This window comes from Triplophysa dalaica, chromosome 16 (genome assembly GCF_015846415.1).
Source record: "Triplophysa dalaica isolate WHDGS20190420 chromosome 16, ASM1584641v1, whole genome shotgun sequence".
Classification (NCBI taxonomy): domain Eukaryota; kingdom Metazoa; phylum Chordata; class Actinopteri; order Cypriniformes; family Nemacheilidae; genus Triplophysa; species Triplophysa dalaica.
Genome location: NC_079557.1, coordinates 16767557 through 16788924, shown reverse-complemented (window position 1 = coordinate 16788924; position 21368 = coordinate 16767557). Strand labels below are relative to the sequence as shown.

The 21368-nt window shown below is 37.9% G+C and overlaps 1 protein-coding gene across 1 annotated transcript; it reads right to left on the bottom strand.

Annotated features, from left to right (window-relative positions):
- Positions 1 to 278: 278 nt before the first annotated feature.
- On the bottom strand, positions 279 to 20750 carry shtn3 (shootin 3). The gene is given in 19 exon segments (XM_056769852.1): positions 279 to 1814; positions 1887 to 2172; positions 2339 to 2377; positions 2380 to 2458; positions 3292 to 3357; positions 5157 to 5260; positions 5363 to 5433; positions 5585 to 5637; positions 5639 to 5745; positions 5911 to 6064; positions 6740 to 6886; positions 7077 to 7171; positions 9720 to 9798; positions 10567 to 10664; positions 11571 to 11733; positions 15186 to 15280; positions 19581 to 19641; positions 20516 to 20574; positions 20694 to 20750. Coding segments are annotated over 19 exon segments (1920 nt in total). The 5' UTR covers positions 20713 to 20750; the 3' UTR covers positions 279 to 1669.
- Positions 20751 to 21368: the final 618 nt, after the last annotated feature.

The following is a 21368-nucleotide window of genomic DNA, read 5'->3' as shown; positions in this document are numbered from 1 at the left end:
TGGTCAATAAACCCGCATTTGTCTCCACGCTCAAGGCCAGGAAAGTAATATTTCCTAGAGTTGATATACGATCTGCTGATCGCTTCCTGGATGAGTGCATACAGTTTGTCGCTATTATTAGGTCTACTGCATCAGGTGAAGTGTGTAAAAATTGGTATGGTTAATCAACATTAATTATACGTATTTTACTGTGGTAGAACCCATAGTTTTCCCCGAAATCCACTAAAAGAATATGAAAAATAAATTGTGACACAGATAAAAAGAGTAAGAGAACAGTCTGTATTTCTTCACAAGTTTATTCAGTTGACTTGAAAAGGTTAAAGTCTGAACTCGAGCACTTCAGATAAAAACAGGTACACTCCGTTTTTAAGCTTCAAAACACACTCATTTCAACATCACATCAGATCAGTCATCTCTCACATATACAAAACAAGCCTACACTCCAAAAAGGCTGGAAAGTATAAAATGGTGCATACAGTATAAGGCCGAAACACATTCCAGAAGAGGTGAGACTTTAAGAAGCGGTTAAGGAAGTCTCTACATTAAAAAATGTAAATGGTTTAGGTAAACCTATTTTCCATAGTAACAGATTCAGATGTGATGACGGTGTGAGAGAGAAATAGACAGTTATTTTATTCGAATTTTTGTACAAGTGAAACGAGCAATTCTGCATTTGCATCTATTGGCCATGTCAAATGTGGTTGCAGTCATCAAAAAGTTGAATTGCATTACATGTCGATATTATAGTCAAATCAAGTATCAGGACGATGTCATTGTACCATGAAAAACAATGGACACTAAATTACTATAATCCACTGAGACAAATTTTAAAGACAGCCTGATCTTCAGTCACAACATTACAATTTGCAGATTTTATTTCATCGGAGCCCATCAGTGAGTCCAGTCTGAATCAAGATAGCGCAGCTGTGTCATTCAAAGCCAAACCGTGTGTTTGCTCAGAGCATTCATGCAGTGCAATGTTTTGGAGACAAATGGAAGACGTGGTTGGATAGCCCTCCATTATTTGAAGATGTTATATTTTTCTGACCTGTAGGATGTGCAATATTACATCCCATGAGATGTAAGGGTGTTCAAAGAGGTAGACAGAATAGACAACCAAATTCTTGTCAATAAGAAACACACGCATGGCGTTAACTTGCATCTTTTAGTGAATTTAGATAAGCTGGAACCTAAAGGCCTTCATTTATAACAACAAAGGTTCCATGATGTGTAATGCTGTAATTCTGTCTCTGGATAGTTTTGTGATATTGTTTTTCATATATTATTCATCTCTTATTGGTCGAACAAACAGACATTCTCACCTCAAACTCCGCTTGAGCAAGCATGCTTTAAATTGCAAAATCTATTTGATGACGAAGGCATTTAAATACTTCACCTTTAAAAGTTTACTTGGTTGCTCAGCTGCTGAATCTTTGAATGTAATATGAATCCAAAATCATAACAACTCAGAATTCATCTTAAGTGTAAAGTGTATGCCGCACATTTTATGTGAGTTTTTGTAACAAACTTTGCTTTCAAAATCCGCAATGATGCAATGTTTTTGCTATAGTTTAATTATGAATTGATTTTTTTAAATTTAGAATAAATAAATGTAGAAATCATGTTTTTTGAGCGAAGTATTGAGCTGTCCTTGCAATGCAACTTTCTGTTAGCAGTCAGCGTCTGTGCTACTGTGTGCTGCGTCGGGGCTTTGTGCAGAAGTGCAGATGGTGGCATGCAGCTCGCCACTTGCAGCTGTGTGGTCAATCCAGTTAGACCCTGCCCATTTCTCTGGATCGTCATCCTTCACTTCCCTGCAACATATGCGGTGTCATTTACTCAATTCTTTTTTATCAATCTACATTGATTTTTAAATGGAAGCGTACCCTGAACAGCATCCGTTGGAGATGGGTTTTGGGGGCTCGTTGGTCTCTTTTTCAGTGAGAGAGCTGCAGACTATGTCTGGCTGATTGGTTGCTTTAGGCCCTGTGCCAGAATCGGAGATCTGTCGGGCCACGGCTGCCTCTCGGCACGAGTCTGAGCTTGTTCTAGATCCACGCTCGCTGCCTGACAGAGAGCTGCTGCCCGGCACGTCAGAGTCTTTACCAGAGTCAGAGCTTTGTCGACAGTTCAGACTGTTGGATGAGGAGACTTTACTCAGCTGGGCATCATCTACTGAGGAAGAGATACATGACCGTTAATATTCCTAAACATTTTTGCATTTGTTTTAACCAACTAAACATTTAGAGAAGTGTATTTCTATACTTTGCAAACATACACTTTGAAGTACAAATGAAAATAAGCGAGGTACACATTTGAATTGCGTATGACTCCTAACCTTCTGTTTTGGGATCACAGGCCTGTTTGCGTCTCCTCTTAGAATCACTTCCAGTTCAGTGTCCTTTTTAACATGGACTGTCTCCTGGAAACCACGGCTAGGACTCTTTTTCACCGTCTCCTATAGGTTCACAAACAGAACATATTGATTCTGTTTTAACATATAGAACATTTTATTGCTCATAGGTTCCACTTTCAAACCTAAGCACAACTCTTTTCTATAGACTGTCAGGTGCAATATTTTTGTGATTTCATCACTTCAGAATGACGTACAGTACTACACAAATACAGTCACAGAGAAAATTGAGAGAGAGAGACAATTACAAATTTTAATTTATCAGCATTTGAAGATGTATTGTGGCCATTCCAGTCCAGTCTCTGTTGAATTTCAACAAAAACAAACCTCAGGAGTAAATTAAAATCATCCAACAGCGATGTGAAAGACTGACGTCATGACAAGAAAAACACATTTTATCACAATACAAAACTGTGATAAAAATCTAGGTTATCACAAAAAAACATTTTAAACCTTTTCTAAATACATGTACGAATATTAATGTTGTGTTGCTTAAACTTGAATATGAACTTGTTTTCTTTTACGTATTTGACGTCTGAAAAAATATAGAGCAATTTTTTCTGTGGTTTTGACCTGTTTCTCTTTCTTTTCTTTTTCTTTCAAATAAGTACATATAGAAACTATCTTTTACTTTGAAATTTGTGTATATTACTGTTAGTAGTTCACAGAATGAAATAAACATTTTTTTTACCTTAACACTTGCCTATAAATGGTAAATTCAGATTATTTAAAACTCATATTTTTTTCTCTTAATGTAATTTCATTCATCTGTGAGATAACACACGCTGCTGGTGGAATAGATTACCTAATAAGGGGGTGTTGTAGTGCACGAGTGGTATTTGACTGAATGACAGGCAGAAGTAAATCAGTAAACATACCAGGATGCCTTTCAGCTCATCCATTGCGCTCTCCTGTGGCTTTTCCTCTGCTGCCGGACTCTGCTGCTGTTGATCATCATTGACAGAGATGAGCTATTTTAGTTACATTAGTAAGTATCTCTTGTTGTTTATTTTACACAAAAATATGAAAAATATACTCTTAATATAACCTTTACAGCATAATGTGAAGAAGGCAATCTTGAAAACCATGACCAGAGGGTCAAGCTATTGATCCGGAGTTATACAGACAGTGGGTCAGTCCATAAAGAACCAAAATAAGCTGCTATGAACTATCACAAAATGCTTTAATGACCTGACCAATCCTCAGGGAGGACTATCAAATGGTGTTAGGAATTCTTTATGTTGATAAAAAGGTTTCTATTCTTATACAGCAATTAAAGCATGTTGTCTCATTGTGTAGCGTGAACTGTTAGTAAACATAGTCGTTAAAATATGTGTTAAAGCGTACCTTTGTGCAAAATCTCTGCAGCGATGAGGTCAGTATATATATATATATTTTTAAGTGTGAAGATGAGTAAAAAGAAAACATTACAAATGGGTGCTCTTGCGCAGAAACTCCAAATATGGGACACAATTGAAGAAGGACATATACTAGTTCCAGGAAATGCCATTTTGAATTGTTTGGTCCTTGTCACCTGTCTTGTTTTGTATTGCTCTAGTTAGTCTGGTCTAGTCTAGTCTAGATATTTGTAATTATGTCAAGTGTTACCTTTAGTCTTGTGTAGTGTAGTTAGTCTGTGTTCTTGTTCATATCTCTGTTATGTCACCCCCTCGTGGGTTTTGGTTTTATTTTATCATTAAAGTCTTATGTTTAACCGGACCGACCGTGACAGATGATGATTAACAATTGTTCCTTTTTCAAATGCATGTTATAAACTATTCAATCTGGTTGTGATTTTAGATCGAGCAGTACATACTGATCAAAGAGCCGTAGTTCACTGAAGAGCTGTGCATAAAACACAGAATCGAAGCCTTGCGATCGACCAAGACGGGTATTATTAGTGTGATTCACGAGAAATATCTTGCACCCAACTGCTCACTCCACCCCTCCCTTTCCAAGCACTGCGGAGGCTGACACAGAACGCAGGCCATGTTCACACTTGACTTCTTTTTTTGAAGCTGCTAGCATCTGTTTTACATTATAATCCTATGGAGGAAACCATGTTTTCAAACAAAGTCCTGTGCGCTTTTTTAAACGCCATCGTCTTTTTCGCAAGCTCATAGTGTCTTTGAGGTTGAAAATAAAATGCTTTACGCCAAGCATCTTTTTCTTGACGTAAGAACGCACGTTGGAGCATCGTTTTGTATAAATGTCTAATTTTCACTTTAAATAAATTTGTAATTGGTTATAGCAAAGACGATCTCTGTTTATAATTCAAATATAATTCCGTTATGCTTTCTATGAAGCCTGTCTCTCTAAGCTGCCTTTGTGCTCAAATGCTATCTTTGAACACTGCTGGCTGCTATTTGTAACCACAATGCTGCGAATGTATTACTTAAAAAAAAATCTTTTTCTTGTCAATAAAGAAGTCAAATACGAAACGCACTCTGTAGAGCAGTTTGTCCATTTAGGGCAACAACATGTGAATTCCATGTAAGGGGACCCGCGGTTCATGTAGACATAGCTCATTGTACAGTAATAAAAACTTTATACAGGACTTTATAGACCTCTTAAGACATAGTTATGTATATTATATTGCATTTCTGTCAATAAATCCCAACCAAAAATTATTATAATAATTATTGTTTGAAATGTCACCTATAAAAATGTGAATGTCTATATTTATTAACTTCAATATATTCACTTTTATTTCATAGTGAGGAAAACACATCATATACAACACCTTAGTGTCCTGCCCTTTGACAGGCCTGAGAACCACCCCATGTTTAATTCTCTCCATCATTTCATTGACAGCTTTCACTTTCACATCATCCACTGCTTCTTTCTCTACACCGAGGAGAGATCATATCCGTCAGACACGGTCAACACACACGTGAATAATAGTCTAACAAAATAACATGCACTTCAGAAACAAAAGTGGGAGGTCACCTGGGACTTGCTCTGGTTTGGGGGATCCTTTTCCTCCCTTGGAAGATTTTCTCATTATTGCAATAAGAGAACTACAGAACAAAGTGTTTTGCCATTAGATGCTTCTGTTATGAAGCTCAGATTTTACAGGGAAAAAAATACATATTTACTTTCTTAAACGTTACTGCAGTGAAGGCTGTGGAGAGCCTGCTTTTGGTGCAGTAAAGTAAAGAGTTACTGTACCTGATGGGGTTGCAGCGGGAGGGAGGAGGTGGGGGAGGCGGAGGAGGGGGGGGGTGGGGGAGGTGGAGGAGGTTGAGGAAGAGGGGCGGGGGGAGGAGCCATCCCAGGGGAGGGGCATGATGCTGAATCACAGCTCCGCTTTGGCTCCTGCAGCTCTTTAACTGTAACAAATGACACAAGGATGTATGGTATGTCGATCGCTTTGGTTATTCCGGTTTTCCGTAATGTGTTTATGAGTTCACGTATGTCAGATTGTATCTAAGGAACAATGTTTACAAGAGTTAAATAAGACAAAAATGAAATATTAAAGTACGGCATTATCTCACCTTTCTTCTCCAACACACAGTTTTTTTTATCTTCCTCCTGCAGTCGCTCTTCCGTCTCTTTCTTTTCCTCCTCTAATATCTCAAGTTGCCGCTGCAGTTGAACTAGTTGCTTACGTAAAGCACATGTATCCATCTCGCTCTCGAGAGCTTTGACCTCCAAACCACAAAGAAAAATATATATATAAGCCTGTAAGTAGCCAGATGCAAAGGTGCACCTTAAAACTATGAGGCTCTACTTTAAATTGTGAGTTTCAGACTGGTGATGCATCAGTCTGACCCATAAGCAGTTATGCTAATGATGCTGCAACTGTCCAGTCAAACTCAGCAATTTTCAATAGCAGCCAACCCGGCCAGCTAACAGATCAAATCCAAACAGCACGCTGGGAGTGCCTTTAAGCAACAATCACATGTAAATACATCTGATGAACTGGGACTTCTCAGTTGCTACCACAGATGTTTTGTATGAAAGACGGCTGCTGAATGACAGCTGTGGGCATCCAAATGTCTCTGATGCTGTGGGATTGTAGTTTAATACCCGATCACATTCTCTTGTTATTAAATATGAATGGAGGAGTATTTATGAGGAGTATGTTACTGCTGAGACTGTAGATGTGGAACAGATTTTGCACAAAGTGAGTTATTACTCATGACTGAAACTAGAGGATTGGTGTTTACGGTTTAATGTATGAAAAGCTCTAGCCAAGGTCCAGTCAATTGAATGCCATTGTCTATCCTATCATGTAATTCAGTTAATTATTATCCATAAACCTTATTGTGTTGAGAGGATTGGGGGGGTATCGTTTCTGTTTATTTTTTTATGGAGATTTACCTTCTCTTGGTGCCGTTGTCTTTCTTCTTCCAGTGTTTTGGTCACATTGGCCACATCTTCTAAAGCTTTAAGCAGCTGAAGGCTGGGATCGGCCTGCTGCATGAGAATCATGCTCTGTCTGTTTGTTTGTTTCTGCTTTACCAGCATCTGCAGGAGAAATTGATTCAAATAGGGTGTGGGAGAGTAACACTTGTATCGGTAGCTAAAAGAATAATCGGCCTAGCCAATTTAATACATGGACAGGGAAGGATGTGTCGGATTGTCATGATGACACTGCATACGCATTTGATCACACAGAAATTTGAATGCAGAGAGATTTTGTCTGTAGTGACCTTACCTCGTGTGCATAGGTCTCTGCTTTCTGCCTGAGGTTCTGCTCCAAATCCAGCTGCTCCTTCATATTCTCATACTCATGAGTGGCCAACATAGACACTTAAGAGACACAAAATGTTATCAGGTGCATAACTTCGGCACTCTATTAAGTTATACAGTTATGTTTATTTATAAGCATAGTAAAATCACTGTCAAGCATGACCTTTATTGCAACAGAAATATGATAAGAGACATCAGTGTTTTATAATTATATTAACCAAATAACTAGGGCTGTCAAACGATTAAAATTTTTAATCTAATTAATCACAAGGTTTCTTGAATTAATTTCGATTAATCACAATACTAAATATGATTGAAAAATTCACGTTTTCTGTGTAGCCTACTGTTCTCAGAACAGAAAGATAAATGACAAGAAGCGGATATTACATTTGTCTCTTCATTTTTATTATTTACAAATCCAAAAAACTATTTTAATTATAAACGAGTTTTGCAATTTAGCCATTGCTCTTAGCAAATAGGTGAATGGAACGTTTTTCTTTTCGAGAAATCTATTTTTTTCTTCAATTTTCCACTTGTGTGCCACGATTTGAAACTGTTGAGCACATACCTCTACAAAGTGACGCTCTTCTGTTTTCATTAAGGTTAAAGCAAACGACATTACTTTCCAGGTTTTAGTGATGTGATGCGCCGTCACACCCAGATAATTGTTGTTACTAACGGAGGTCCAGTGGTCTCCTGTCAAAGCAACATATTACGCTGAAGTTTATTTTAGTCATCACTGTGCCTCTCGACGGTAGCTTGTAGAATGCGTCTAAAGTTGTCGCTTTCAAAACTTCTGCGAGGCCCGTGTCCTCGACAATATTAATCAGTTTACAGTTCTTGTCCAACCAGAGGGCCCTCGCGTTCTTCCGACACCTCCAGCTCGCTCGTGTCACCCATGCTGTTTACGCGACGAGGAATGAACGCGGCGGGGGTTGAATTGTTGGTAAAACATGGCGGGAACGCGTTAATGCGTTATTAAAATTATCGCCGTTAATTCCAGAAATTAATCATCTCGCGTTAACGCGTTAATTTTGACAGCCCTACAAATAACTATATACTGTTTTCGTATTTGCGGTATTAGTATATACTTTATTAATATTTACAGTGCTAGTATATACTGTTCTAACATTCATAGTATTCATAGAACCAGGAAAACACATCCACGACAAATGATGTACTTGTTGCATCAAAGAGTGCAGAACAGTACTCTACTCTCAGACAGTCTTGTCTTTTTGTTCCAAGGTTACCGCAGGATGCAGTTCATGCCCAGACCTGATGGCAGAGCTGAGAATGGGAAGCGGTGACCTGACAAGAGCTGAGATGATAGAGCTGGATAAAGGACGCGGCGACTTGACACGATTTCACCACAATATTTCAAATGCTATTAGATTGCTAATGATAATCTTAAATCTATAATTTACCTTATTAGTAAGTCTATTTATTTTTTATTTAGCTTTGTTGTGCAAGCACGGTAAACTTGTGCAGAGGCAGGAGCTTTTGCAAGAGGGAAACTGGAATCCCCTGGTTGGGTCTGGGTTCTCCTGAGGTTTTTTCTCAATTGGAGTTTTGGGTTCCTCGCCACCGTTTGCATACTGTTTTGCCTGGCCGGGGGGGCTGCTTTAGAATTCAGAAGTTTTCAGAAGTTTAACATAATTAATATTGCATATAGGAATTTATAGTCTGTTTAATATTTTACCTGTGGTTCTCTCTGCTTTATCTCAAATGTGTGCTTTCACTGTGCGTGTGTGCGAGTGTGTTTGGGTGTGTGCGTCTATGTCGATGTGTGTAAGTATGTATGCAGATTGTGTGTGTGGAGCATTTGTATGTTTGTCTTTTGTGTTTTCATCTTTTTTTTATTTTTTTTACAGTTATATTACTTTTGTTGTTTTACTTGTAGTCAATGTGTCTCATTGTACAGCTGCTTTGTAACAATGAAAATTGTAAAAAGCGCTATATAAATAAAGTTGAGTTGAGTATTTACAGTATTCATATGTTTTGTAGTAGTATTTACTGTATTGGTATAGTGTATTAATTTTTACTGTATTAGTATACACTGCATCAATATTTACAGCATCAGTATACACTGTATTAATATTCATAGTATTAACATTTACAGTATTAGTATATCCATTCCTATTTATTGAAGTATTATTTACATTATTAGTATATAATGTATTAATATTCATGGTATTCGTATTTACAGTATTTGAATATACTTCATTCATATTTATATATAGAAGAAGTTTTTACATTCTTAGTATATACTGTACTATATTTACAGTAGTAGTACATAATAGTGTATTTATATTCATATTACCAGTATTTAAAGTATTAGTACATTGTATATTAATATTCACAGTATTAGCGTATACTAACTTACTATTTACTGTTTTAATATTTAAACTAATAGTAAATACCATATTTATATTTTCAGTATTAGTATTTAGCTATATGTAGCTGTAGGCCGGCAGTGAGTGGGCTGCAGAAAACATTAATCTTCTGGGAAGCAGATGCACTGCAGAGCATCAGAGAGGATGGCATGGTGATGCTACTGAATGTAAGTGAGTAAATCAAAAAGCCCTGCATTCACAAACACTTTACTTACCCCTGTTGAACCTCTTAATGGTCTTGGTTTGCTGCTCAATGGTTTTATAAAGCTCCTTCATCTCGGAATGCTCCTTAGTCTACAAAAGAGCACAAGGCACAAGTTATATCAGGCAAAGAGAGTCAATTAAATATTGTTACACTGATATCCATTTAGGTCCAGCAGTACCGCTGGTTACTAAGTCTTCATTACAGGCTGATTTATTATTCATGAACAGGTTAAAATACAGCAAGACTCTTAAGAGTTCAAGCCCCCATCAACAGCTGTCAGGTTTGACTGAAATAAGTAGAGTTGCTTTTGATCGTCTATTTTGTTTGTTTGCTTTCTCCTATTTGTTTGAGGAAAAAGCATAAGTGGAATAAAAAACTGGTCTCATATAGCCCACCACAGTATATGTTTTAACGTCATAGTTTAAAGAGCATAGGAATCTTATGACAATTAAACATGGTGGATGCAGTATGTCCGAAATGTATTCATACTACTCACAGTAACGTACTGTTTTAATGTCTGATAAGAATTATCATCAGGACCAGAACTAGCCGTTTTATAATGTAAACTTTAGACCCATTAATCTGAGCTACAGTATGCTAAATGTAGCCACATTAGCCGATAGAGGCTATTTCCCATCATTTCTGGTTGTTCTAAAAAACAGACAGAGAAATAATGGTCATTATACCATAGCTTACACATCATTGCTGACCTGTTTCACAGTCCACAATTGTCTAATAGTTTAGTGAAAAAAATCTATGACAAAAAAATCATATCTGAGACAAACATAACTAATGTCTCCCGGGCCTTGAAAGATCAATCTCTGAGTCATAAAATATAACTCTGAATTGGTACTCACAAGTGCTGTCAAATCCTCTATCTGTCTCTTCTGCTCTTGAAGCTGACACGTCCACTGCTTCTTTTCATCCAGCAGAGAACTCACTGTTTCCTGAAGATCTGTGAAATAATCAGAAGTATTGTGATGGATGGATGTATGTGAGGACAGATTCCTATGCAGAAGAAACTGTCATTGATAAAGAACATTGGCAATTTTCTATAACATAAAGATCAATAGATTGCATTAGACATGGCATCAGACATACATAAATATAATTTCCTGAAGGAAATATCAATGCTTGTAAGTAGGGTTGCCAACCGTCCTGTATTAGCCGGAACGTACCGTATATTGAGCCTGCCTGATTTGTCACATACGTGACATCCCATGCCCCGTTTATTGACCGCTCTGCGGATTGAAGCAACAGCAGCAGTGGTGAACAAGAAACTTGAGAATGATATTACCGACGCCTGTCATCTAATCACAGACCCCCTGACGCGCATCAGTTTACATTAAGCACACACATAGAGCAGTCTTGCGATATTAACATACTTTTTTGACAGAAAAGCGCATGGCAACATGAATGTAGTTTGCCTGAACATATGCACATAGTTTGTTACCTAGACGGACGCCGGATGAATGTTATTTTATTAATTTATGTCTGAAAACATGAACAGAAAATATGTGAATAAAAACGGCTATGTTGCGCATATAGTAGTGCTAAAATGATAAAATACTGTACATCACTGTATGTAACCATTTATACAGTAAACGGTAAACGCAAACATGATGCAATGATGTCATGCATATGCTAACTAGCACTGCAGCACAGGTCAAATTTTGTCCCATATATCAACGTGACAAAGTTGGCAACTCTACTTATAAAGCATTGAACAAATAGTACTTATGTTTTATGTAATTTGTCTATAGGTTAAATTTAAATGCAGCATTAGAGCCTTTTGTGGCTGTCATATTGTTCAGCTTGCATCCTGTTTTAGTTTGAGCAAAGATGTTTGTGTGGTATTTACCTTTGACCTGCTGTTTGTACTGAGAGAAGGGATCAGAGCTGGTATCCTGTTGGTCAGACTCCTCTTCTAAAGAAATGCAGTCAGAAATACTGGGCAACAGCTCGTCCAGACATGGCCGTGATGACAGACTCAGATACTTCAGCTTTCTGTTCTCACAGTTCAACTTTGCACAACACAGGAAATTACTTGAACGCAACATACAGTATCAATATTAGTACCAGACTGAAACATGTACACAAAATAAAAAAAACACTCTAAATATAATGGTTTGTCTCCAAAGATTATAGAGTAGAGCAGACTTACTTTGCTTTGTAGAAATAAATAAACAGAAATTAAATGGCCTAAAGAATCAGTCATCATTTACTCACCCCCAACCTAGATGTTGGCCCTTTTCGTACACAATTTTATGTGTAGACCATGGGTTTTTAAACTTTTTCATGACAAGGACCCAAATATGATGACGTTTTTGTGAGGGGACCCCTTTCCAAAATACATATCCATTTTTTGTAAAAAGAAGCATTTAAACAGTTAGACAAATAGTCTGATATTATAAAGAAGACATATTGTTTGTAAAAATATCTTAAAGATATTTGTTAAACTTTTTAAATAATTCATATTCTTTTAGTTGTATTTTGTTTATGTGGTGTTGAAATGGGACGTTTTTTCTGCACTGTAAAATTCACCAATTTCAGCTGCCTTAAATTTTTGAGTTAAATCATATTAGCTTTTTGAATCAATTAAACTCAAATATATTAAACTGACTTAAAAAATCGAATTGTAAAATACAACTAGATTTTTTCAAAGTCAGTTCAATATAATTTAAATTTAATCGACTCATACAGCTAATTTGATTTAACTAAAAAATGTAATGAAGCTTATTTAACGTTTTTAAGTTGATTTTTTGACATTGAACCATGCAGCATTCTCTACATCAGTTTCTCTCAAACTGGATCCAGGGTGGCCACAGATCCTTAGGTATTTTTTTAAATATAGACATTTATCATAAATGTAATGTAATCAAACCAAAAGAATTGATGTTTCAGCTTCATTTAACTGAATATGTTTTTGGTTTAATTAAAATTCTAAGTTAAAGATTGTAAGTCTTTATTTTGGGGGCGCAAAGCGATGCATCATACACACTGACCACTGTGTCATATTTAATGTCTTTAGTATTAAATATTTCACTGCACGTGGATACTCTACTTCTTTTTCTTGCTGAACCGTGACAGAACGATTCACCAAAGCATGGATCCAGCAGTACGTCTTTTCAGCATGCGCTGAAAGGTAATCGTACCCTCGAGGACCATATTACAGATTTTCTGGACATTGCTAATTTTACAGATTTACCAGACTTTGCATTTATAGACTTTTTTTGCTATGGAACAAATCGAACGCTTCATGATCACCTCAATCGTAATGGTCCTCGAGGGTTGCTAACCGAATTAATGGATTATGCATTGCTGTGGACTGGTTCCACATTTACCGTAGGCAAGCTGAAGGAAGAGGTCGGCCCTGAATATTTTTTGGAGGGGGCTGTGGACCAGGGGTTGCAGTGGCCGCTAGGGATGGGAACCGAGAACCGGTTCTTCTTTAGAACCGGTGCCCATTGAATCGATTCCTTGGAACCGTTAGCGTACCTGCTTAACGATTCCGCTTATCGGTCTCGCTCGTTGCAAATGTGTCATCATCATGACGTCACACACGCGCTGCGTTGTTTTGGTTACGCAGCAAACATGTAATCGAGGCAGAAGCGATCTAAAGGGTGGTTATATTTCACTAGAAAAGACGCCAATGCGGTCATTTGCAACAACTGTAAAAGTTGAATTTCGACAAAGGGAGGAACTACCTCCAATATGCAGAAACATTTGGCCAGACAGCATGCAATTCATGTGCAGGACTGTCGCGTGTTTGATACACTACTACTTAGCGACACAGCAACAACAAGTGAGTCAAGCAGCAGCGGAGCTAACAAGACGTCATCTGCTATTAATGCCGAAGGTAACTTCTCTATTTAGTTAATGTGAGCGCCATTTTATCTCGTATCCTTCCTGAGAGGGCAAACATGACCATTTTTCTGCACAAAAATTGTTAATTTGATAGTTGTGGTCTTTACAGAAGACTTCTTTTTATTTTGTATGTCAGTTGAGTTGAATTTTGCTTCAGGTAGAATATTCCCAAAGGCACAAACTCTTCCTTGACTGTTTAGTCTGTGTTTTTAGTTTTTAGGGCGCTTAAATGGCAGTTTTATTAAAAAATTTTGTCTGGACCAATGATGAATGTGAAAAATTCTATAGGTCCCTGGACTTTACTTTGTAGCCTACTTTTAGGTTTGTTCTGAGGTTGCTACACATAATTTGTGTATACTCTGATTATGTGCTTTGTTCTTATCAGATACTAAAGTGAGTTAATACAAACAAACAAATTTGTACTTATTCCCTCACCCAATGAGAATTGATAAGAGAATCGATAAGGAATCGGATCGATAAGCAATATCGATAATGGAATCGGAATCGTTCAATTCTTATCAATCGTCCCATCCCTAGTGGCCACAGAGTCCGCCAGTCCTGAGCCGGCTCGCATGATGGCCGCCAGTCCTGAGCCGGCTCGCAAGATGGCCACCAGTCCTGAGCCGGCTCTTAAAATGGCCGCCAGTCCTGAGCCGGCTCGCAAGATGGCCACCAGTCCTGAGCCGGTTTGCAAGATGGCCACAAGTCTTGAGCCGGCTCGCAAGATGGCCGCCAGTCCGAGTCCCGCTGGCCGCCAGTCCAAGGCTCACTCGCAAGATGGCTGCCAGTCCGAGGCCCGCTCGCAAGTTGGCCGCCAGTCCGAGTCCCGCTGGCCGCCAGTCCAAGGCTCACTCGCAAGATGGCTGCCAGTCCGAGGCCCGCTCCCAAGATGGCCGCCAGTTCAGAACCTCCAGTCATCATTCCAGCCCTGCCTGCCACGCCTCTAGCCCATGCTGCGCCTCCCTGAACTCCAGACCAGGCTGCGCCTGGAATCCGCCCTTAAGGGGGGGCTACATCACACCCTTTTGCTGGCGCCTCACTTCGCCACCTGAGGGCGCTATGCTACTCTGTGTACTGCCTGTGTTTTTGTAAGGACTCCAGTTCCCATCATGCTTTGTTTCGTTATCGTGTATTGGTCTCTCCTGTGTCTCATTACCTGTTTTCCCTTCATCTGTGTATATATAACCCTTGTGTTCAGTTATCTGGTGTGAATCGTTGTTTTATGTTCTCCCTCTTGTTTCTCGGACCATTGAGATACCCTTATGTGTCTTTTGGAATAAATATTTTCCCACACGTGGATCCTCTCCTTGTTTTCCTTGCTGAACCGTGACACACTGCTTTACATCACCCGAAAAGGTCTGTATGGCTGGCTCCAGACGACTTAAAATGTAGTCTGCATTTACGATTTATGAATTATTTATTTATTTATTATGATTTTTTATACTGTTTTGCTTCTGTTTAGCATTATATGAAAACAAGAAGGGTGATGTTCAGAAATTCATACAGGTTTGGGACAACATTGAGGTCAGTTGGAGACAACAGAAGGTTTTACATTTGGATAATATATTCCTATATTTAAGTCACTGAAATAAAAAAGGTGGCCGAATACCTTGGTGGCCAGAGCCTCTGCATTTTCCCGGCAGGATTTCTCAATCTCCAGCTGGGTTGTTAGTACGTTTACCTCCTCGATGACCATTTGGGAAACTACACAAAGCAATAACATGCAAAATTGGGTAAATGCACAGAAGATTGTCTACCAGCAGGGTGTTAAATATGCATATTTCAAATATAAGCATCATTAATATGGCTATATACTGTGAGCCGCTCTCATGGCACTAATGGTGGGAGTACAGTCATGTTGTTCATTCATATTACAGTCATTCCTGTATCGATCATTATTCCACCTCCTACACAGTTTAGTGAGGGATTGTGTCAACTTGTGATACCCTGCTATTACATGCATGATGTACTTTAAAGAAACAAAACAGGGTTGTATCATTTAGGAATGCAGAAATAAGACAAACACTTTTATTACAAACATGGCTATATGACTGTATTATGATAATAAAATGGGGCTTCGTGATCAGTGACACAGTGAGTATAATAAGATAAATAGTTATCGGTTACATGTTCACAATGTGAACCATTTCCCATCCATTTGGGCCCCATTAATTCCTGTTGTTCAAAAGCACGAGGACAGAAACTCTAGACACCACACAGGTAGAGGATTGCACTAAAATAGAGGATTGGATGTCAGAGCCCCTAATGTCAAAGCGACACAAGTCACCTCAGTTGAGTGCACTGCACTGTTTCTAAATAGTACGCTTGCAACTATTCTTTGATTGAATGTTAGATAAACACACTGTTTTGAGATTAAAAGCACAAGTGAATGTGACAAAATTTTCATTATTTGTGCCTTTTGAGAAATTAAACGAAGGGAGGGGTTAGTCTCAATAATGCATTTCTCCATTGTTGAATTATGCAGAAACAACGCTTCTCTCAGCATGCAGTCACGGTGGAGTATGTAGTCATCTTACCCTTAAACCCATTCCTAAAATGAATATTCCCACTCGTTTTAATTTTTTGTACTAACATAGATGGAAACAGGATTTCATCAATCCACAACCTAATTTTGAACCTGTTTGGGAGTGTTCCTTGAAACAGACTGTGTTGAGATGAAAGTCCTAAAGGCTTGATACAATAAAAGGGTGTGTAAATAATGACCGAATTATTTTTTGGGTTGAATTATTAAATTATTCAACTGCTATTGGTCAGTTCTTAGACCCAGTCCTTTTTTTCATTTTACATAGGTATTTGCAATCCCCTGGAATCGAACCCACAACCTTGCGTTGTTAATGCAATGATCTTACCACTGAGTTACAGGAAAGCTTATGAAGCTGACATAGCCTACCAAGAGCGGCTTGCTGGTTGCTAAAGTACAGGAAAGTCTCTGAATTTATAAATTGACAAAATCACATTACCAGATAATACAAATTCAGCAGGATTAAGATGCTAAATATGTAATTACATCACTTGTTAAATTTAAAGTTAATGAAATTTAACGGCATCTAGTGGTGAGGTTGCGAACCAATGGCTCACTCCACCTCTCCCTTTAGAAGCACTACGGTGGCTGGCACGGAACTAAGATCAGGTTTCTGAGAGTTAGATTTAAGACTTTTTATGACCTTTTTAATACCGTGCAGAATGAAATTTAAGACCAATTTTATTGCAACAAATTTGCACTTACCCATGGCTAAAGCTCTAAGTTCTTTTCTCCATGTGGTAATGTCCGGTCCGCGTACCCAACGAACCCCCCGCGAACATGTTATTTGTTAGTTGGTTCCGCCTATTTTGTTCTGCGTGACAAATGATCATAGAACGAAAATAAAATCTTCTTTACGGTGTCGGTTCGACTGCATTTCTAAGACCTTGGAAACGTGGATTTAAGACTTTTTAAGGATTCGTGGTCACCCTGTAAGATCTCGTCACGTTTTCGCTTCTTTGCCAAAGGAAAAAACGTATTTACCCAACGCTCTGTAGAACCGTTTGTCCGTTAAGGGCTACTGTATAAACCACATGGCAAAATCCATGCAAAGGGACCTGCGGTGTATATAGATAGAAATAGCTCATTCTAAGGTAATAAAAATATAACTCACCATTATGTAAGGTGTTTTTACACCTCTGAAGACATAGTTATGTATATTATGTTGCATTTTTGTCAAAAGATCCTCCAAAAAAATTACACATGGGACCTAAAGAGAGATTTTACATTGGTATTTAAACCATATTGACATCTGACCTATCGGTATAGTGAAAACTTTTGGTAAAAACATTGATAATCTTATCGCAGTGTTGACATTTGCTTGAAATTGCCCATATGTTTAAGTATTGTGATTATAAAGGAAAAACAAAACAAAATGAACAGAATAAACATGCGGCTGAGTCTGTCTGTGCACATGCTGCCCATGAAAATAAAGCAGGACAATAAAAAGGGTAGTTGCTCCCTCCCTCATTTGGCCAACTCATATGGCTTGAAATGATTAACTGGCAGAGCTCTGCTTCTGGGCTTTTCTTCTGTCTCTACATTCTAGGTCAGCAAGAACGTTGCGCTTAATGCTACATGAGCAAAAAATACGGCTCTGCAGAATCAGGCAGACAGAGATGAAAATTTACAGTAACCCAGAGCATCCCGGACAGGCAGGAAACTGCTTCAAAAAAACATTTAATCTGCCACTTAGACGCAATGTTAGTCTAGTATTAGTCTAAAGCAGTTCCATCTCAATTTTGATCACGGCAATTAATCTCTTTTAATAAATCGTAACAGTGCAAGTTTAATCACCCGGCAATTTTGGTTTCAACTCAAGTACTAATTGCGTCTGTGTTTGCGACCCATAATCTAGTTCAATCCAAGGGCGGATGTACAGATTTTTTTAATGTACACAGAGGGAAAAGCATTCATTTTTAAATCAACTATATAATTTATTTACAAAAATATAGGCTCTTTCTACAGTCCTTATAGGATATGTAAAACATAGTGGTAAATAAGATGGGTAATGAAGATGATGGCTTAATACCAGTGTGTGTGTTTTAATTTGCATAAGTGCGGAGGCGATTCTTAATGAAACTCATTCTAGCACCCCAAAAAGGAGGTGGGAGACAGATGCTCTCCCAGACACAGACCCCGTGCCACCCAGATACTCAACAGCAGCGTCCCTGCAGCAGCCAATCATCAAATAGGACATCAACCAATCACATGCGACCAGCACAAGACTATTGTCCTGTATGTCAGCAACTAGACCAAACTAGTGACATTTGCTGTGTCATGTTAATGTAGCAAAAATGTGAATACACAGACTGCCTTTTATATACAAAAACACAATCGAGTGGTGCAAAGATCTATTGGTTGACAAGGTAAATATGAAAATAAATATTGTGTGAATTAGGTTTGGCCATTGTTATTTCTGCAATTCATATCAAGTATAGCACAACTAAAGCAAATTCGGATTGACCTGGATTTCAGAAATTATATGAGAGCGCATGAGGTATTGGTAATAAACTACAATAAGAAGGTTGAAAGGCATTAGCCTGTTCATTTTCTACTGATAAATAATTCATTATTTGTGATTTTTAATAATTTAGTGATATAACAGGACAGCAATGAGAGCTGAATTCAGTGTGGTCTACAGTCTCTCCCTGGGGAGTGTCTGAAAATTTCATGACACCAATATAAAAGACAGCAGGCATTTCATTAAAGCAGACAGAAACATTATACTCTACAATGTTAAACCAGTCTGAAACATAAAAGAGGTGATAAAAATAAAGTGTTAGATGTAGAAGCCAAAAAAATATATAATGTGTTTCTAGGTAAATTCTGTAAATGCCCTCATATCCTATAAGTCTTTTCCTCTAAAGGATGAATTTAAGAGGAAAAAACACATTATACATAGATTTACTTGAAAAATAAATTCAAATATACACATCAGTTCACATACGAACGTATAAAACATACAGACAATTCAGACGTCCATACACATTAAAAGAACGACACACGAAAATACACAACAGTAGAAAGATAGTTATCATTTCTGCAAACATCTACCAAATCTACCAAAAAACTCAAAGTTCAATATAGCAATATGTAAGTAAATGTGCTGCTGCAAATATAAGTCAAAACTTGTAAACGGGGGCTATTCTTGCTATTGCAAACATGAATTAGCATTTTCTCACCTAAGTTTCCAGATTCGTTTCCTAAGGCTGGCAACTGCCAAAGTGTTGTCAGAGTGCTTACAAATTAGTAACAGCAGTCGGATTTCCTTACATATCACAAAGTGGAAGCAGGGAAGGTCACGTTAACACTAACGCACCTCTATGGTTGGCTCCCAGTAGCCATGGAGACTTAAGTACCTGCTAACACCTAGGAATATTGAACCATTCAGGCCCCTAAATGAGAATCCTACACAATCACAATAGGTAGTGATGACTTCATCAGAGATGATGAATTTACCTCGTTTAATGTGCTTGAGTTGCCTTTCAGCTTCATCTCTCTCTGCTTTCAGTCTCTGGCACTATATAACAGAAAAGATGTCAACATAGACAGATAAAAACAAGACTCAAGTGTTCTGTTGAGAGGATCGAATCACATAACAAATGTCATATACTGTAACCTTTCATAACATGTATAAAATTCATATAGGCTGAAATATTTAGGCCTGTTTGTCATTCTAAATCGTTATGTGAACCAAAACTAAGATGCTTTGTTGTACTCTAGCCAATTTAGAGTGGAGTGTAAGGAAGAAAATGCTTGTGTTGACAGTCATGTATTGATTTTCCTTGGACTCACAAAAAATATCTTAGCCTCTGTAGCTCAATAGGTAGAGCATTGTGTTAGCAGCACAAAAGTCATGGGTTCAATCCCGAGGGAACACACTGACAAAATGTATACCTTGAATGTACTGTGCATAAATGTAGAATAAATTACTTCCATGTCAAGCACAAGCACAAACAAAAACATAAAATGTTTATTTAAAATAAATGGAATTGAAGAATTTAATCTGAATAACATTTAAATATTATTTTAGAACATTTTAAAACATTATTTCAACTATAATATTGAAATAATATTTAAAGATCGACAGTCAAGGACGATTAAGGAGAGTTAATGTTATTTAATAAATCTTTCATTTTAGGTCATTGATTGCATGATCTGTTTACTCTCGTCCAAAATATAAAAGATGCTGTCAGATGAAAAGGGTGTCTCTGTCAACCTTTCGAATGAATGAAAGAGCCGGTTGAATCGTAGTGCAATTTCATCCGTTCCCTCTCTCTCTCTCTCCTGAGCTAAAGTATACTTATGTAATAAATGACGTTGTCTATATAAGTTAGACAGCGATATTTTTACATGCAGTAAAGGTTTATTCTTGCACGCATGCATCTTCTCACCTCGCTGCTGTCCTCCCGAGCCTCTCCCTCTTCTGCTCTACCGGCCTCCATCTCTTTCACTGCTTACAAAGAACAAGGTGATCATTCACACAGCAATCAATATAAAAAAACAATAATAATGTTTTTCGAAGTACATTTGTTAACAGGCTAGATGTTAGCTCAACAAACAAATCAGTACCACAGCCGGTAGCATCCATACCATCCACACAGCAGACTCGGCGAGTGTGAACCAGCCCGGCGGCTGCAGCGGGAGTTTCCTCCTCACCCCAATTTTCAATTCTACTATGGCGAAGGGTTCATCCGCTCATGAATATTAATCAGCTTTGAGTAATGTGCTTAGTTATTGCAGATCACGTGACAGACCGCTTGCAGAGCCCCTCCCATAGAAACATCCTACAAAGAAGCTCTTTTTATTAGGTCGATGGTAGTTTAGGATATGATAAGTTAGCTGATTAGGGTTTTTGTGGGGTTTACTGGCCCATTTTAAGGTAGGCTAAGTCTGTCAAACACTAAATATGGTTATTTACAGCCACAATTACGCAAAACACGATTTTATGTTTATAGTCCTTGTTCCCTTCTGTTTGGTTGGTTTATTTGTTGTGCAAATTTGATTTAATAGACTTCCAGAAATGTTCAATTTTCGTTAGGGCTCAACTGTAGAAATGCTCTGTAACCTTTGTTCACCTGTAAAGTTTTCTAGTAAAGTTATTTTAACTCAGTTAAAGCTACAGAAGTAATAGACTGATAACTATATCTCATCATCCCGTTCCCAGCTGTTCTGGACATGGGCATTTTTCTCATCTAGACTAGATTTTTATGAGCTCATGAACTAGAACAATCTTATTTTTACCCA